General features: G+C 40.6%; 1 protein-coding gene across 1 annotated transcript; it reads right to left on the reverse strand.

Moving 5' to 3' along the window:
• Positions 1–431: 431 nt before the first annotated feature.
• PCNX4 (pecanex 4) lies at positions 432–17,414 on the reverse strand. Its single transcript, XM_068399750.1, has 12 exons — positions 16,692–17,414; positions 13,956–14,008; positions 12,528–13,254; positions 10,664–10,843; positions 10,058–10,572; positions 9,125–9,225; positions 8,854–8,976; positions 8,227–8,590; positions 5,384–5,487; positions 3,858–4,894; positions 3,105–3,291; positions 432–2,541 (listed from the first exon to the last, which is right to left on the reverse strand). The coding sequence occupies exons 3-12, from the start codon at positions 13,214–13,216 to the stop codon at positions 2,290–2,292; spliced, it is 3,552 nt and encodes a 1,183-aa protein (XP_068255851.1). The 5' UTR covers positions 13,217–13,254; positions 13,956–14,008; positions 16,692–17,414; the 3' UTR covers positions 432–2,289.
• Between the last annotated feature and the right edge of the window lie 1,812 nt (positions 17,415–19,226).

Genomic DNA, 19,226 nt, shown 5'->3' on the forward strand with positions numbered 1-19,226 from the left:
TCAGCTGCACAAATTTGTGGTGCAGAACAAGAGGCTGGAAGGAGCGGTTCTGCCAAAAAAAGAATCTAAAGACGGTTACAGAATATCGTAAGGTGAATCGTGGTCACACTGTTGCAAAACGTGGGGGAATGTGCAAACTGGCTCCACATATTAACGAATAAGGGGCTGCAGGACGTGCTGCCTGCGGGAGCAGGGGCAGGATGTCACAGCGCGTTAGAGCCCAACTCCACGTCCCTGTGCACGAACAGGAATTGTGCACATCGCTGATGCTGTTCCTCCATCTGGTACCGGGGAGGATCTCTGCCGGAACAGCAGGGCCGGTTACCAGCAGCACTCTTCAGGAAGGCTGGGTACCGGATGGAGAGAACCAGGTGAAAGCGAGAGAGAAGGATCACAGCTCTCCATTTTTTTTCCTCAACTAGTTTATTCGGTTTACAGAAGACAAAGAATGAGGGCAGAAATTACAGCCATCTTCAAATAAAAGACTGCTGCTGCTATGAAAAAAAAAGAGAATTAAATTTTGGGTGACCATACAGAAGGCAAGTAGTAAGAGGCTTAGAATGAGGCAGGGAGGTTTAATTAGATTTAGGGAAAAAAACCCAAGCTTCCAAGTGCTGCAAGAGCAGCAAAGAACTGGAGCAAACTGCTTGACGAGTATTGAAAGTTTTAAATCAGATTAAACATTTGCCAGTAGTTCCCTTTGAGAGGGAGCCGCAATAGGTGCTCTCTAAAGGCCCCTTCCAGATGAGTTTCTGTGACTGTCTCTTTCCGGATACAGTTCATGGCCAAGCAAGGGGACTGCAGGTTATCAGCACTTTGTTATTTACGCTCCTGCACACCAACCACCCACCTTCTAAAAGCTGCTGCCATGAATGTTCTGTGTGAATTTCATCCTGTACCTTCGAGTGTTACACCATGGAGTTTGACAGGTGTTGCCTGACCACTGCTGAATTCCACTATAAGGTTTGCATATTTTTAAAAAATCATTTATGGTCACTGATCAAAAGAAACGGCAAATAGCCAAGTACACAGTACACGGTCCTGTGACCAATTTTATCTGACACAAAATGTTCTTAAAGGTGAGGAGTAAAAAGTAATAAACATGCCCCGAATTATACAATGCTGAGTGTTCTAAACCAGTACTAATTCGGTCACGGAGCAGATCTGGTTTAAATTGATTCTACAGGTTAAAGACAGACAATTACCTACACCCTGCTCAGCATACGCCAGCAGTGACGACACTGCAACTACAGAGAAAACACATTTATGTGCTAATGACCGGTGGTAACGAACAGGATAAACGAGCAACTGGAGAGGTGACCCAGACTTGTTTTCAAGGAGACCTGTAATGTTACAAACCAATTGCCAAATTCTGTTTTAACCTCTGGTAAGGTTAAAAAAATTAAACTATTTCTGGCACAGACAGCTGGTTTTCTGCACCCCTCCATCATCATCAAGCTCTCACTGTATTTGTGGAAGACTGATCATTGATGTGGACGCAGGCTGCAAACAAGAACATATATATATAAAAAATATATGGATATCGGAAGAAGGAGATAAAATGAACCCATTTGGACTTAAATTCCTTCTCTCCCCTAATAACACGTTTACTTCTTTCATCAGTAGGTCACACGGGTTATTACTGTGTCAGAATGCACACTGTTTTATATAAATTCTCTTTGTCCCCAAAACAAGCACTTTAGTAAAAATCCTCCCTTCCAACTTCGTTAAAGCACAGCTGATAACTTATACAATGAAGGAAGATCGGTGAAAGTCATATAACAAATGCTAAAACTGAACTCAGTCCAATATAAAATGGCCAGAGTAAAAAAAAAAATAATCATATAAATAGTCATATGTACACTTTGGTTACCAACTCTGCGGTTGACGGTACTATGGTGAGCTGTAACCTGACTGTCAGTGCAAGTCACCTGTCCAAGAAAAAATAAAATAAAAATGAGAATGCACCAAAAATAGTTAAGGATCAGAATTATGCTGCTCTTCTCTAAACCGGAGAAGAAAATTTCAGCATCTCTTGGCTCGTCAGCCACACAGGCAATGGTGTCTCACATGTTCCAGCAGTAATAAAACAGTTCCAAACTGCTGAAGGTTCTGGCTAGCACCATGTCTGTGCAAATTATGTATGCTGGCTTGGCACTGCCATCCAACACCATTTTGAGAGTAAAATCTTATTTATAGTGTATAAATGTAGCATGAGCATTTGATTCCCAACAGGCAGATGGAAAATACAAAATAACAATATTAAAAAAAAAAAGTGCTACAGACATTCTAGAACAGAGGCAGATGCAGAAGTTCAGATGAATAAATGGGGTAGCCAAGAGGCGGGTCCGCAGCTTGCACAGTAAGGTTTCGCAGAAGAACGGGGTGTGCCTGGATGCTGTAGCGTTCTTCATCGTCATTTGTAGCATACAGCAGCTCCCAGGACAGATTTGCCCACTGACCTCGGACAGCTTCGTCATTAAGTTTTCCCACTTGTACTAACAATTCCTGAAGAGTGAGGACTCGCCCGGTGTAAATTCCCTTTAAGAACAAACAGGTCAAAATGTTCAGTACTTTCTTAGGAAGAAATTCTTTCCTGTGAGGGTGATGAGACACTGGCCCAGGTTGCTCAGAGAAGCTGTGGCTGCCCCCTCCATGGCAGTGTCCAAGACCAGGTTGGATGGGGCTCTGAGCAACCTGGTCTGGTGGAAGGTGTCCCTGCCCATGGCAGGGGGGTTGGAACTAGATGATCTTTAAGGTCCCTTCCAACCCAAACCATTCTGCGATTCTATGATTCTCTGAGAACATACACAAGCATTTTGGTTACAAAGCACTACATGAAGCCTTGGGGCTACATACTACGAGTGTTGTCCCCTTAAAAACGGCAAAGCATATAAACTAGTCTCCTTGGTTCAATTCTTCCATCTAGGAAGAGAGCCAGGAAATATTGCTGCATCTGAAGAACAATGTGCTGTGATTTTCAACAGCAGCAATGTCAGCTCCTGTCTCGTACAACTTTGAACTTTGGAACATAATTGAAAAGACAAAAAATAAAAGCAGTGGAAAAGAAAACCACCTTGCTTACTAGTAATTTTTCTTCTTACCATGTTTGGGTCATGCCCCAGTGAAAAAAGGTATGGCTTTTCCTGAAGAACTGCTTGCTGCCACTCGGGATCTGATACCAGTCCAATGTACCAATCATTTTCATATTCCTCCAGACAGTTAACCAGCTCTTGGAAATTCTCAACCGGACCCAGGCTTGCTTTGTCAACCATAAGTTTAAAAGTGTATCTGAAAGGCACAAAAAGCCGTACAGTCAGCAGCGTGGTGAAAGGCAGGAGGAAGAAAGCCTCTTCAGGCTGGAAAAGGCAGAGTGGCGCCATCAAATGTTACCAAGCAGTAGCAACTTCATTAAGCTATTGCTTGTCAGCTGAGGCACTGGAAGTTAGGATGGGCAGGCTTTTAGCTCCCCCAGATGTAAAACACATGAGCTTAAACATCCTTCATTCACCTCAAACACTGTTACCGCTGCCTGATTGGAAAGTGCCAAACATCTGACTCCATCACAGTTCTCTTAAGATTATGGGGACAATGAAAATGGGTCATTTTTCCCCACTTAACACAGCGGTTTTCCAGTGCTGGAGGCAGCTGCTGTGGGGAAGGGAAGAAAGAAGGAACCTCCATATCAGTCTTCACTGCCTGGGGTTACAGGCAATACAGGCAAGTAGAAAGAAGCTACAAAGATCTTTAAAGTATATGGTTTTAAAATTAACTGCTCTTAGTGAAGTGACATTTACTTTCAAAGCACAGGACTCTCTATATAATTTTTATAATCTGAGGGAATATTTTTCTTTTACCTGAATGCTTTTAATGCAAGCTGGAATAGCTCTGGTTTGCTGGTTAGCCAGTCCAAACCAGCAGACCATGGAATACCACCAGTGTACGCTCTGAACACATGGCTGGGGGCAGGCACGGTGTTATCCAGTCCAAACAGACCGAAACAACATGACAATACTCCATGAACGTATAAGTCTTTCAAGGCTTTATCTTTCATAAGGTTTTCAAGTAAATCGGAAGGCTTTTCTTTCAAATGAAAAAAGTCCAGCTGACTCAAAATGAAGCGGTACCATTCTTCTGGAAACCTCTGCCGCATTTCATTGATTTTGGAAGAAGGCATCGGGGCTGTTCTCCATTCTTCAGGGATACTCAATAGCTCTGAGTAAGAGCAACTAAATTCAAACTGAGGTAAGACTTCTTGCTGTTTCCCTTTGTCTACAGCAGGAAGCCCAAGCACAACAGCCCTGTATAATTTATCTTCTGGTGACATTTCTTGTGGGACATCTTGGCTCTGTGTTTCTACAGATCCTGGAATAGACAGATGGACTTTTGGTGTAGTTCCCAACTGCCCAGGTTCTTTTCTGTCTTTCATTCTGCCACTGGGTTCAAGATCAAAAATGTCACTATCATCAGTCCAGTCCTCAATCGTATCAACACTAAAGCTATCTTCTTCCCTCAGAGGCCTGGATCTTTCTGCTGCCCCGCTATGATGATTTTCTGGAAATGATCCTTTTTTGTTCTTGTCAGCATTGCCGGGGCTTTCCCATGTTTTTGATTTTTTATAACAATACTGGACTAGCATCCATACAAGCACTTTAATGAAATCATCTTTCAGATGCTTTAAATTCTCATGAGAGTCAATTATTCCAGATAACACATTTTGGGCATCGGAATACAGCCGCACAGGTAGAACAGTACACGGAGTCAAAATGTGTCCAAAATGGTGATTAGGAGAGAGAATCTTTGTGTGCTCCTCATGTTCGAAAGCCATTCCAAAAATTTCATCAACTCTGTGAGCTTCAGCAGCATGACAGGATGTTTCCTGCAATTCTAGCCCCTAAAGCACAAATGAAAACAATTTGGTTTGACTCTTCACCAGTACATACCCTTAAATGCTAGCAAGCTGTTTTCTTGCAACAAAATTTTTCTGAGCAAATAAAGATGTGTTCCATTGTCAATATTTCCACAACTGAACCTACAAATCTTACTAGAAATAATAGCAATAGCAACTAGAGATAATAGTAATAGCAAAGCACTCACTACAATATTAGACACAGATCAAGGTCTTAAAAAAAATAAATCTCTGCCTCACACAGATCTTCTTATTAGCCAGCTTATTAAAGATGTTGTTATCACAAACTAGAGGATAAAAAGTTTCACATCTGCCAAGCGTGTCAATTGCAAGACTAGTTAATATAGCAATAACACTCATCTTGAAATATTGACTGTAACATCAGGTAAATTAGTTACATTGTTGAAATGTTATACAGCAAAACGTTTGCATTATTTCAAACCACTAATCTGTCAGTCCTCAGCACATGGTTACCTTAATGTTAACACCACAGTAAGTGAAGCCTTTTTCTAGCACCAATATCCACATCAGTCTGTCCTGAAAACGGCACAAGTAATGTGATCCAGGTAGAGAGAGACCTGGATAAGACAAGAAACCAAAACAAAAACAATGGTATTACTGTGGCATTAGAGTGATGAAAACCTTTTCTACGTGCCAACTGAGGAATTCAACTGCAAACACAAAATATTTCTGCATCAACGCCAAAATCAGTTAAAACTGGCTAACTAGTACCCTAGAATCTTAAAGAACTAGCTGCAAAGCTAGATCTTGAAATTGTAGTGCTGTCTGGGAAAAAGCTGTGGAAAACTGGGAAACCCTCACAGATCTGCAGGACTACAATATTCCTACCAGCCAGGGTTAAGCAATCCCACCCTCAATTCCCTTTGTAGACACGACTTTTGTGATTAAAGATCATCTTTGGCTGCATTTCCAAACGCACAGTTCCCACTGATGTCACCTGGAGATCTCAAATTCTTACGACTGCCGAATACATTAAAGAATACATCTAGCACGTGAGTATCTTAATGGCCCTATTTGCTGTGGAGTACAAAGTTTATTTTTTATGGGAGAAATAAAAATCTAACTCAATAGGATTCGTTACCTACACTACCAGTTCCTAAACTGACTTGTCTGTATTCCAGAATTATTAGATAATGTCCCTTAGGATGCAAAATCCAGAGTGTAAATGATTCTGATCAAGTGTTACAATATCACATCCATTTTATAGATACATAAACAGAGGCAGAGAGATAAAGATCTACATTTTCAAGCACACCTGCTCATCTTTAAAAACTTGTGGATCAGTATCATACACATTGAACACTAACAGCAGATATAGTAGAAATCTTTTGTAGTCTTTCTGAAGTACCTCTGTGTGCGCGTGGGGGGAAATAAATCTGATCCCACTGTCTTAAGTTTGACGTCACCAAAAATACAGCCACACAAAATAAACTGGAATTTGAAAATCGAGTCCTGAACAACTTCAGATCACACCATAAAGTAATTAGTGCTCAAAAATCACGCAGTCTGGCTCTCACTGTAAAAATTAGATTACGCTTATGTCCAAAAAAAGGTATTTTTTCTCTCTTCTACCTATTTCAGTTAAAAGTGCAATGCCAAACTCCCCAGCAACTGGTGGTTATACTGTATTTCTTTTAAGTTACAGCCTACTGTCAACTTCTCCAATGCAACGCTGCTGTTCTTACGCATGACATTTGCTGCCAGTTTATGACCTGCTTCTGCTCTCATTCACGTCCAAGCGATCACTCACTTGCACAGAGAATTTTAGTTTTAGAATGTTGTAAGATGAAATCAGTGAAACCAACCATTAAGCTGTAGTTAAAATTTAAGTAACCTTTTCTATCCCGCTGAGCTAATGAAGTGCATTTTCTTGCTAACATTTTGCAAAGATTTTAATTCTTTTCTTGCTAGCTGTTAAAGCTACTAAAACTCCCTTACACAGAAAAAAGTATGGTTTTAAATTAAAATAGAGACACACAAAGTGGTACCTCTTCATTTTGAACTCATCTGAGAACACCATATTTTTTCTTGCTTGAAGACATTAATTCACAGATTTTCCCATTAAAGAGGAGACTTTTCCCCCCCCTCAAGACTAGTGGTTTAAATTATTTAATCTGAGGCATACATGCCACCAAAGTCATAATGGCAATGGGGAAATATAAATATAAAAAAAATGTGTAGATATAAAATAGATATAACAGGTATATAACAAATAGATACATATAATATAATATAAATATATCAATAAAACATACATAGGCTGATGCGGTAGACTAACTGAAGTGTCTCTCTTCTTTAGGGGGAAAAAAGCTTCCTAGTTTTATTTTTTTTAATACCTCTCTCTACACCAGTACTAAAACTGCAGCAAATGCTTCCTAGTAAAGCACGTGCATATATTCTTCAGAAAAGTGTGATTAAGGTTAACTCCCACTGTCTTTAAAATGAGTCCATTTTTTCTACTCATAAGCCATTTTCTAAGAGGCTTATGTAGATATTTGCCTCTTGTCTAAGGGCAACGATCTTTTGATTATTAACAAAGACTGTTTCTCAATAAAATGAGCTGCAATTTTAACAGTTATTCTGTCTCCAGCTGGGAAAGAGATTCAGTATTTCTTTACCTCTGTTTATATAACTCTGTGAAATACCCATCATGATGTCTTTCACAGGTTTTAAGACCGCAAGTCCTGTTACACCCCTACCCTAACCCCCTGCACAAGACATGACATTAAGTCTTATCAACTGTTTCTGTTCTCAACTGTTTACTGCTAGTTAGGCTACATCATGTACTTTACAAACATCCAGTCCATATTCACCATACCTAATTAACACAGCCAAATTAGCAAAGTCACCTTCTGGATCCTGAGTAATGGGACTGATGCAGAGAAAGACACAAAGATACACAACCACAAAGAGCAGTTCGACACACCTCCTTCTCTCCACTGCCAAGAGAACTCCTCAATGTACTGCCCCCAATTAGGTGAGATGAATGCACACCATCCTTTTTCGTTCAGTATAAAAAGATTAGGATTGATACTGTTTCATCACCATTTAGTTTCTCCTTATTTTAAAGATAACAAACTAGAATTATTTTCTTACAAGAATGTAAGAAGCAGAGCTGTATGAGAAGGATAAAAGTAATCACGTTTTCTTTAATTGAACAATCTCTGAATACCAGATTTAACCTACGCTGTGAAACGTGGTTTAAATCAGACGCTATGATTCTCCTGTTCTCCAGCAAAATCACGTTTCCCAAAACATTTACCTACATTCCTTCACAGTGTTGCTAGCACACCTACCCAGGCTACCGGCTGCTAGCGCAGACTGCAGAGCAACAGCCAGACTGGGAACCATCTGCTGGTAGTACACGGTATCGGAGCAAACACACGCTGCAGCACCCACGGGTCCTGGCCAGCTTCGGATAGGCCTAGGAAACCCGATCAAAAATACTGGTAGAGTGAAGAGCGGCAGCAAGGGAGAAGAAAGGAGCGCGGAGATGGCGACGAAGGTCAGCAGGATCGGGAAGAAAACGACGTTGAGTGTGATTAAGGTGGCGGTAGATTTACGACGTTGTTTTTTCTCTGTCCACGATGTCAAAAGAATAGCTATGGCAAACTGCAACTTTGAGACAAACTGAAGCAGTCGATCCCGTAGGATACCAACCTGCAAGACACATACAACAAGCACGTTTATTTGTATCCTGTATCGTATCATATTCAGCACTGCCAAAGCTGCCTTATCTACAATAATTTTAAGAAAATGAAGTGTGATTATCATTGACTGGTATTAGAGCGTATATCTTAGTACATGGTTTTTTAGCTTCTATTTGCTAGGTCGTGGACTCTGTAGTTCTCTAATAGGGGAAGGCAAGGAAACAAGGACTTTAAGTGACAATTATCTGCTTAAATTTACATCAGGACAATTACCAGCAAGAGTCTGATTCCTGTATCGAGGCTCCTGTTCCACCAGAGGTCAGGATTAAACACCAACATCTGTGCTATTGACACAACTACTATGTCCAGTAGGGCATTTTCTGTATTCTGCCAGACCTAAAATAGAGATATGTTAGACATACATTTAAAAATGTATTTCTTTATCTCTGGTTTCATGACCTGGAATATTTCTTCCAAGTCACCTTAATACTTAAATCACGTAGAAGATGATTTCTTAGGCTAACATATTCAAAATTCAAATTACCATCCTAAATATTCTTGTGAATCCAACGCAAACAGACACAGAATGAAGATTTTGTAGCGAACGGTCTAGCGACAGGAATGCTATCATAGCAAACGGAGACACTGTAATTGAAATAAAAGAATCATTGATTTCTTTTCAAAAACATAATTGAAGTCTACAGAGGTAAGCAGTCTTATTGCAGAATGGAAATTTTAGCGTAACTCTTCCCTTCATTATTACAAAATCCTCTTTGTGTTACACTTCCAGGATATCAAGCAGCATATTTGCACTAATGGCCCAAGACAGCAAACATTTATGTCGATGCTTAGTTGTAACTTGCTATTACTTTTTTTTTGTTTGTTTCTTTCCCCAAGAGAATGGGAATACTCATATAAGTAAAAATAAACATGGGAATAGCACTCATCAATCCACTTCCCCAAACTGATGCTTTTTTGTGAAATTAAATAATTTAGATCAAATTTTGGTTCCCCTAAAGCAGATACATTTGTCCCTAACTTACCAGAAAGGAGACTGTTCCCTTTACTAGCAAGTTGTAAGAACCAAGTATTTAGTCACCCTGAAGACTCTCAATTCACTTTTGGTTCTGAGTACCTTTTAAAAAAATCTACAAGAGCCATTTTTTCAAAAGTGAGTACTGATGTTACAGCTAAAATCCTTTAAAAGGCCTTGCTTTCTGAGCTGGACTTTTAAAAAGCTCTACTTTTTAGGTTTACCCCTAAAAAAACAAATAAATAAAATCACTAATCACTTTCAAATGTTCCGAACCAGTAGTTTTGACCTCAATGCACAATTTAGCAAAACATCAACAAATATTTCCAGCTACTTGGTTTTTCTTAGTTCATTCATAGAATCTTGCACATACAGTAATTCTAGCGTTGCTTCAATCTTCCTACAAGCATCATCTAACAAACAACAGACAGTGCGTATTCCTACCTAGTGTTAGTAAAATCCTCCTGACAACACCAACTTTCATTAGCCTTCTTTGCTTCTCCATGAACACAGTCACAGTCCTGACATCCTTTGGATAAAAGGGGTTTCGGAAGACTCCAAACAAGTACACTCTCTGAATCTCTCTAAGAATCCACATAATTATAAGTAATATGATCAGGATGTAACTCGCTATAGCCTGAGGACTGGCTCTGGAAAATGATGAAAAGCCTGCAAATTGATGCAGCAGGCTAGCTTCTATGAGAGCAAATGTCAACACAGTCAAATAAAAAATAAATTCCCTCCACCCAAATTGTATTCTAAAACCTTTGTGCATATTTTTAGATTTGCTGGAGGCTAAATGGCTGATCATGGTGTGTTTGAAGGCAAAACCAATCTCGCTTAGGTTAAGACTCAGTATGAACCCAAATCCAGTCATGAAGAGGATCACACCAAGAGTGCTGGGAATGAAATACGATGCTATTGCTGTTCCAGCAGAAATGAGAAACATTACTAATAACCTGTGAAGGAGAAAATAAAAAAGATTTGCTTGAAAAGAAAAAGGTTATAAAGAATACTGATATATTTTACAATTATACAAACAACATTTACTTTGTGTTACTTGACATGGGTGAACCTCCCAGTCCAAACTCCAACAGTTGTTCCATTCCCCATAGAAAAAGTGCGTCAAGTGGGGGCAGAATTCCCATTGCCCATAAGAATGGCAGAAAAAGAAAAATGATGTGCAAAATCTGGTTTGTCTGTTCTAGAAGGGGTGTGTTGACAGCAAACCTAGATAAAAGAAGAAATGCAATTGACTTCTGTGAAGGAAAAACATAACAGATGCGTGGGAAGACTTTTTGTTTAACTACTACAGCAAATCCAGAGATATAAACATTACCTATTCAATCCACAAAACCTCAACTAGTATCTTTTAAAAGGAAAAATAAGGACATACATTTATGCTTGGGGCAGTAATACTCTAATTAGAACATCAGAACACAGGCTACATTTTCATTCAAAAGATTTGAAGCCTTCGGATTACGCAGATGACTCAAGTGATTTAAGTATCCTAATTGTTTTGATTGTTGTGACGATACACTCAAGAAATATTTGTGCAAAAAGGTCCACAAGCTCTAAGATCTCAACCAGTTAACAAAAAAATGCTAAGTATTTTTTCCAGAATTAGAAAAGCGAAACTTTATGCAAGTCCAAGACACAAGATGTAAGCGTTAACACTGAAAGAACCAGCATGTTGCCTGTACACCAAGAGAGAAACTCTCTTGATGAATACAAAATGTTATTTTCTACATAAAAGTATTAAAATATTCCTGTAAAAATGCAAAGATCAGTATTAGAAATCTGCATAAATTCTAAGCCATACATAGCTTACTGGCTAGCTAATTAACTTAAAGGTGGACTGCTGAGCTACTTCGTTTCTCTCTACTTCTTACTAAATAAATACGTAAGCTTCAAAGGAATTTTGTGAGGAATTTAAAGAATATCTGAATTTCCTCCTCAGAAAATTAGAAGAATTTGGAATCCAAGACCACATGTATAATTCTCATATCATAATAGAAGAGGCAACTAGGGTAAATTATTATAACAAAAAAAAAAAATTATCATTAACAAAGACATTCTCAAGTGCAAAACTAGTAAAATCAAACATGCCTTTTTTTTTTTTTTTACGCATTTGAAGTACCCCAACCATAAAATATGTACATGTGACAAAACGATATAAATGTCACCCGACAGGGAGAGAGAATGCATAAAGTAAATCTAAAAGCATCTTGCTTTAAGAGACTCTACAAATACTTTAGCTAAGACACTCATCTCAAAAGTGGAAATATAAAAGTCTCCTATTTGTAGACTGACATAGTTCTTTTGTGTTACAAAGGCATTTAAAAATCCAAGTTCAAAATCCACGTAACAAAGATATAGCAACGTTCACATTTGCTTATCCGTTCATTAAAACCAAACTCACAGTCCTTTTTTGCCTGTAATTTAAAACCCTCTGCAATCACTTTGCAGAGATTAAATTAGAAAATATGCCAGGATGAAGTCTGGATACAAATCCATTGCTCCTGAAGTCTGCAGTGTTTAGATCTATGATTCCTGGTCAGGAACATGTTTTCAAAAAACATATCCTTTAGAAGGATGTTGATGCAAATGCTCTTGTACAAAAATACTGGAACTGACATGATAGAAGATAATTTTAGCTGTCCCTTACTTAGAAACTGCTCTAACTGCTCTTCCTAATTTACGTGGAATGCTATAAAAATTTAAGAACAACCTTTTATGCACAGTGTAGAGCCTCAATTTTTACCATACACTCTGCTAGCTTCTTTCTTTGGAGTTCCTACAGTTGATTAAAATCTCAGAATAGATTTTCCTCAGAAGAATAATTTCATCTTTCTCATTAAGAATACATAACATAACCATTACTTTAATTAGCTAAATGCTGTATTATGTTTACCTGTGTGCAAGATCCACTGCAATAAAGACAACAATGTAGAAAGGTCTCATCAGAGCAGTGATTTCATAAGTATCCAGTGCTTGGAAAGTAGCTGTTTCGGTAGCTGTATTTATGATTAACGAATACTCTCCTATACATATAGTCACCCATCCAAATACAAAGATCATAACAGTTCCTCCAATGTTGCTATACAGCAAGGTTATTCTGTTTGGCAGCAAATACCAAGTTCCCAACCCACACAATACCCCTGCCAGAAGGGAATGAAATACAGTGTTGATTATATACTTCTTGCCAGGAATAATAAATTTTACTGTCTCTGAACCTACACAGCTGGAAAATTCAAACTCATCTTCATCTGTTAGGGTATTCTGACTTTGCATTCTTTCTACTGTCACTGTTTTCTGTTTTGCATATAGATTTGTCATCTGAAGAATAAGTGCAGTAACAAACATCAGTCCTCCTGAAAGTGCTGCAGTGTAGTAGTCTTTCATAACGCCTAACTGGTACAAAACTGTTCCTACACCTCCCAAAACCCATGGCGTCAAGAAAAGAATAATCTGATTCACATATATGTAAGGAGGGGCACAATAGCCTAATTTAAACCTGGGACCTCCCAGCACAGTCTGTGGAAAACGTTTCAAGAAGAACTCCTGTTTGTAATCATTCAGCAGAGGTACATCTGGACCCATTCTTATTACTCAGGAATGCTCGATGAATATCATTTTTCCTGTAAAAGAACAGAAAGAAAAAGAAGAAAACATTACTGAATCTGGAACTCAGAACTTAACCAGGGAATTCTTTTGTCCTATTTTCATTTACCAAGTTACAGTGGAATTCTGACACGATAGTGTTAGTAGACATCATCCTAAAGCACCCACAGAATCCGCTAGAATACAACTACTAAGAAAACACCAAAAATGGAAAAAAAAAATCTATTTTAAAATAAATAATATGTTCACAATCTGAAGCTTTAGGCAACAAATAAAACATATAATCTGTTCTATGATTCTTGGGAATGATAAAACCAACTCATCTCCACACCAGAACACCTTCTTAACGGAATTCCTTTCCATACAGTCTGATTCCAATCACATCTTGCCACAGACCTCTAATTCCAATTAATCCTGCTAAGGATCTCCATATACAAACAGAAGAGTCAGTGATTTCAGTGAATAGCCACGTAAGTGCAAGATATAGTCACACCGAGGTCCCTGTAAAAAATCAAAGCCTTATGAAATAAACTAACTGTAAAAAAAATAGTAGAAGCATTAAAAGTTGTTTTCCACATCAGCATTTTCACTGTCCTCTCTACACAGCCTAGTTGCAGAACAGGATCTCACTGTACTACACAAAGCACTACACAAGACATAAAATAAATGGTTCACTTTCTGCTTCCTAAAACTTATAAAATAAAAAAAATATAAATACTTGTGAGTTGTAGCAGAATCGGCATATATTCTTCTGTATGTCAATGGAGAAAGCTGAAAAAAGGAAAAAAAATACCTGTAAACATTTGCAATGAATCACCAAATAGAAATCAGACATGAATACTCATGCAGAGAGGATCAGGCAATGTAGAAATAGTGAATGTAAGATGATATTCAAGTAAATTTTACGCTACTAGTCACGAAAGCAAGAATCCATGAATGACAGGTAGAAAATACTCAAGCTAAGAAATAGGGTTAAAAAAAAGCACTAAAGTGCAGCGTGAAACCACTTCATTAATAATAATTCTAAAAAAGATATGCTGGTGTGCACTAGGTGAAGAATACCTATTAGCCATCATTGCTGATATATTAAAAATTAAACATTCGGCTGCCGCAGAGTTTCCAAACTACTGTGATCCCTTCTTTAAACAATACCGAATGCTTCTAGGCACTTCTGAGAACAATTTACTCCTTACATTTAAACAGATATCAATCACTTGACTGTAGGTAGATACTGGTCATGGGACTAAGTCACAAACAGTGCAAATGAGAGAGATTAAAGGCCATTCATATGCACTATCACGGCTGGAAATTTGCGTTCAGGGTCCACTAAGTCAATACACTCCACAGTGAAAAGCAGGACCCCACAGGCTCTGCAACTACTCTCCATGTAGGCTGTGGAATTACTTTTTTTTCTTAAGTAAAAATTCCAAATTGGTATTCCAAATAGGAATCTTTACACATGGAATAATGAACACGGAATATTGAAAACACAGAGGGTTTTTTGGTCGTACTATTTCAAGTCATTGGAAGTTTCTTAAGGGAAGGAGAAGGCAGCAGTCAGTCTTAATGGAAAAGACACATGTTGACAATGGAGAGGGGAATTCATTGCAGTCAGCTCAGGAATTTGAAAATGTAACAGGGACACACCCAGCTAAAACCAAATGTCAAATAAATTAAAAAAAAAAATATCACAATTCAGCCAATCTTGTTTAGAAAAAGAAACATTGTTTAGAGGGCTACATGGGCATGAAACTAAGTTGCTGTGGGAGTTAAAGGCAGTGCAAGATTTATATGCCTGTAAGTGATACAAGCTGAGTTTTAAAAGAAATGTAGAACTAAAAGGTGCATAGTTTTCCTTGAAAAACTTTTGGGCAGCTGTGTTTTTCTGCTCTAAGAAGGGCTATTTTTGCTTCAAGTTCTAGTCTGCATTCGTTTACAATGTTAACAAAACATTCCTCTGACAGTTTTCAGTGTAAACAATAGACATCTTTGTGTGAGACACAAAAATCTAGGCACATAAACAATATAGTTCTACTTGGCTATACTCCAAAACGAGCCATAAAAAGATGGGAATTTATTTATAAAGGAAAATCCCAAGACTGAAGCTCATGAACTATGGAAGCAATACCCTCGACTATCCTCCTTGACTTCCAAATAGTCAGGTAGCACATTAGGACTTCAAAGAGGCACTCATGCGTGTCTCCTTATTTCTGTGCAAAGCCCTAGCAACAAGACTCCACACATTAGTGAGTGTTTACAGGACCTGGCTTCAATATACATTCCTAACATACAGGCCTGGCCTGACTCTGACAACTCGCCTGGTTACCCAAACAATCCACACCACAACAGTTTCTCATCACCAGTGGGGATCCATGCGACTCAGACACTATCATAACAAGGATGGTATAAGGACTTTAACACCATAAAGTCATTTAACAAGTGCCCCCCGAAACAGCCTATGTCCTTATTACAAAAGAAAACAAATTCAGGCAGAAATTCACAGGAGGGCATGAATTTTTGTCTAAATGAACATCATCCTTCACGTCCACTGATGGTGGATCAGCTCAGTGAGGTTTGGTTTTATTTCAAGCAGATTACAGGAGAACACGTGTACAGCTCTCAGCTACCTAAGCTGCTGAAACACTTAAGGCTTAAAAATACTTACCTCAGTGGTCTTCGAGGTCTTTTCACGCGAGACTAAGTAACGGTTATAAACCACCTGCTAGCACAGGAGGAATGCCAGCGTGGGAGGCACAGGGGGGCTGCGGACAGCCCCTGTCCGGACAAATCCATACACACCCCGTGCCCAGACACCTGCACCTCTACTCACTCCATGGTTAAAGACTCAGCTGTGCTGCAGGCTGGCTTCCAACCCAGGGGCCAGTCAGAGCAGGCTGGGGGCCCTCTTCTCTGTGGCACCGATGCCATCGCCCAGTGAGACCGGGGACGAAGCGTTTTAGGCCGACTCGCTCCAGTTAGGGGAAAAGCATCCCGGGACCCCTTTGGGAAGGGCTGCAGACCATCTCCTCCCCGGGACACCGCTGCACCTGACCCACACAGGCTCCCACCAGAGCCACCACACTTGCTACCCAGCCACCTCTTCCCTTGCCATCTTCTGCAGGAACAGAAATAATCAACCAAGCGACCAAAAATAAAACCTCTGCTGTTTTTTAACTCCGGAGGGGAAGGGAAGCCGGGGAGTCACCGCACCCGCCGAGGCAGGGCCGGTGGGCAAAGCCAGGGGAGGGCAACACCGGCCAGGCAGAGCCAGACGGGACGGGCTGCCTCCCCGGAACGGCCCCCGGCTGTCCCCGCACCGCCGCCTCTGCCTGCTCCAGCGAGGGGCCCCGTGGGGCCCCGGCCGGGGCAGGTGGGTGCCTGCACCCCTGCGGCGAACGGCCGGGTCCAGCGAGAGGCGGCCGCTGTAAAGAGCTTCTGCGAGGCAGGCACCTACCTCCGGCCCGGACTCGGAGCAGGTCAGGGGCGGGGGGAGAAGGGGAACGGGGCTGAGCCTGCGGCGGGACGAGGAAGGAGGATGGCGGGGCGCTCTCCCCCCGCCCCAAGGCTGTCCTGAGGGAGTGTGAACGGCGCAGGCCGCGGCCGAGCGCTCCTCCCCGCCGGCGGGGCCCCTCCGCTGCTGCTGCTGCTGCTGAGGACGGCGGGGAGGAGGAGGGGGGAGGCGGTGGCTCAGGGCGGCGGTGAGGCCCGGCCTCGCCGCGGCAGCCCCCTCCCCGCCTACTCTTCCGTCCCCTCGGCCACCGCCGCCATTTTGCCCGTCTGAGGCAGCCGGTGGCGGTTGGGCGCCGCGAGGGTCCGCGCGGCCTGCGGGAAATGGCCCCGGGCCGCGGGCTGGTGGCGGGGGGGCTTCTCCGGGCGTCTTCTTGGCGGGGTCGGCACTTCGAAGGCGAGGGGCTGATCGCTTTCCCGCTGCCGTGCTTCCCTCAGCAGCGCGGGTTTTCACAGCTCTGCTTCCCACACATAACCATCGTCCTTCTGCCGTAAAATCAGGCGTGAGGCATCTCCCTGGCTGTGGGCTGCCAGCAGCTTCCCGAAGCGGAGAGGAAAAGAGAAGGGTGAAGAAAACCCCAGGAGCTGTGGCAGGGCAGGGGCTACCTGCGGCCGCCCTCGCCAGCCGTGAGCAGGGCCTGGTGCCTCCCGGGGCTCCTCTGCCCGCATCCGTCCGTGTCCCCCCTTCCAGCAGCGCAGCTGTTCGAGGCCGGTCCCTCTGCAGCTGATGAAGCCGTCACCCAGGCGGTTTTGGTTTCCTCGAGTTTCTGTCCCTCTGAGAGCTGGTGTGGAAACGTCAGAGGCTGGTTTTTCATCACTTTTTTTTTTTTTTTTGTCATTTTCGTAATCTTCCCACATTAACAAAAGTGCAAAACCACCCAAATGAGTCCGTTTCTTTAATTATTACATTAACATTCAATACACAACATTCTGGTATTATATTAAAACATTTAGCACAAATGCTCAACCCACAGCATTCTGGCATGTTACAAAAATACTCTTAAAAGTTTATGTAATCTTGAACATTAACGGTCTTTATGTATAACTAATTCAAGATGAGGACACTGGTTCTAGCCTCAGGTAGAGGAAAATGCATTCTCAGGTTTCTTCTAGGTTAAATAAACTTGAGCGTTCACTGGCAAATTGAAATGTAAATCCAAATACTGCAGTGCTACTTACCACTGCAAATTACACCCTTTAAACACTGAGAATATTTAATAGAATGAGCATGCGTAATATAATTTATATCTAATAATACTAAAATGTTTAACTCAACTGTATTCATCAGAACACCACGGCACGCATGTCTACCTTAATATCTATGTTACAACAATCACCATATAAATACTTACAAACAGTTATATCCGTTTTAATCTGAATCCCTAATTTAACACATAGACATAGGCTTAGAATTTTAGATAGACTAAAGGATTCACTGTAATCGATTCTTATCAGAAGCTTCATAACCTTTTTGTAGGTCCGTTAATCTTTGTTCTTTAGAGATAATAAAGCGGCAGTTAGATTGTGGTATCCAGTGTAAAACCTTGGCAACGCTACCAAAGAAAAATGCTCATTTACCTTTACTGAATGTCTTTTAAATGAAGTTCAGTGGTACAAATCATTAACTAGAGCCCAGCCTCCTGGAAGACAAATACAAGTATCTTAAAAAAAATAATTTTTTTTTCAGGATCCTTGACTTCAGATTTATTTCCCCTGCCCTTTAAATGTATCGGTTACAATCCTATTAAAATTAAGTTATATCTCATAGATATTCCAAGGTAAATAGCATCTCTGTCCAATTCACTAAAGGTTGGTAGCAGGTATCTACTTTTTGGTTGACAAGTTTCATACTGTCCCAGTTTACCAATTCAGTTATGATTTTGTAAAGATGATGATTCTTTTCTGGAATATGTAAATCCTAAATACCAATTGCAGGGGGGGAAGCAGACATTAGATTTATTTCTTTGCAAGCTCTGCCATTTGTGTTTCAAAAATCAGAGAAGTCTTCTTGCCTGTCCTCATTCGCTATGGTTTCACTCTGGCTCAAAAGGATAAATCAGAATTTCAGTCAGTACAAACTCCAAGCTGTTTACTAGAGAAGGGAGCATACTAATTTATTTCTTTTAAGAGTTCTAAGAATTTTCTTGGTCATATAAAATAAGATAAAACCTGCTAACAGAGTAAACTGTTGTAGGTAAATTCTGCCAACCTCCAGCTGTCTTTTGCAGATTATTGCACAATGTGTAACTGCAAGCATGTGAACTATCCCACTGAAATTAATACAACTCCTCATCTGCTTGAAATTATGATACACACAAACTATTTGCAGACTTGGGACTTGGTTTTTGTCTTGCTGCTTTTTAGTTTGTGAAAGGGCTATTAATCCTGACTCGCCAAATAATAATTTAGCATATTTACATATTTTTAATGCTTACTTTATTTAGAATGGTGGATGCAGAAGCAAATATTTTTCTTACTGACC

This window comes from Nyctibius grandis, chromosome 4 (genome assembly GCF_013368605.1).
Source record: "Nyctibius grandis isolate bNycGra1 chromosome 4, bNycGra1.pri, whole genome shotgun sequence".
NCBI classification, from domain to species: domain Eukaryota; kingdom Metazoa; phylum Chordata; class Aves; order Nyctibiiformes; family Nyctibiidae; genus Nyctibius; species Nyctibius grandis.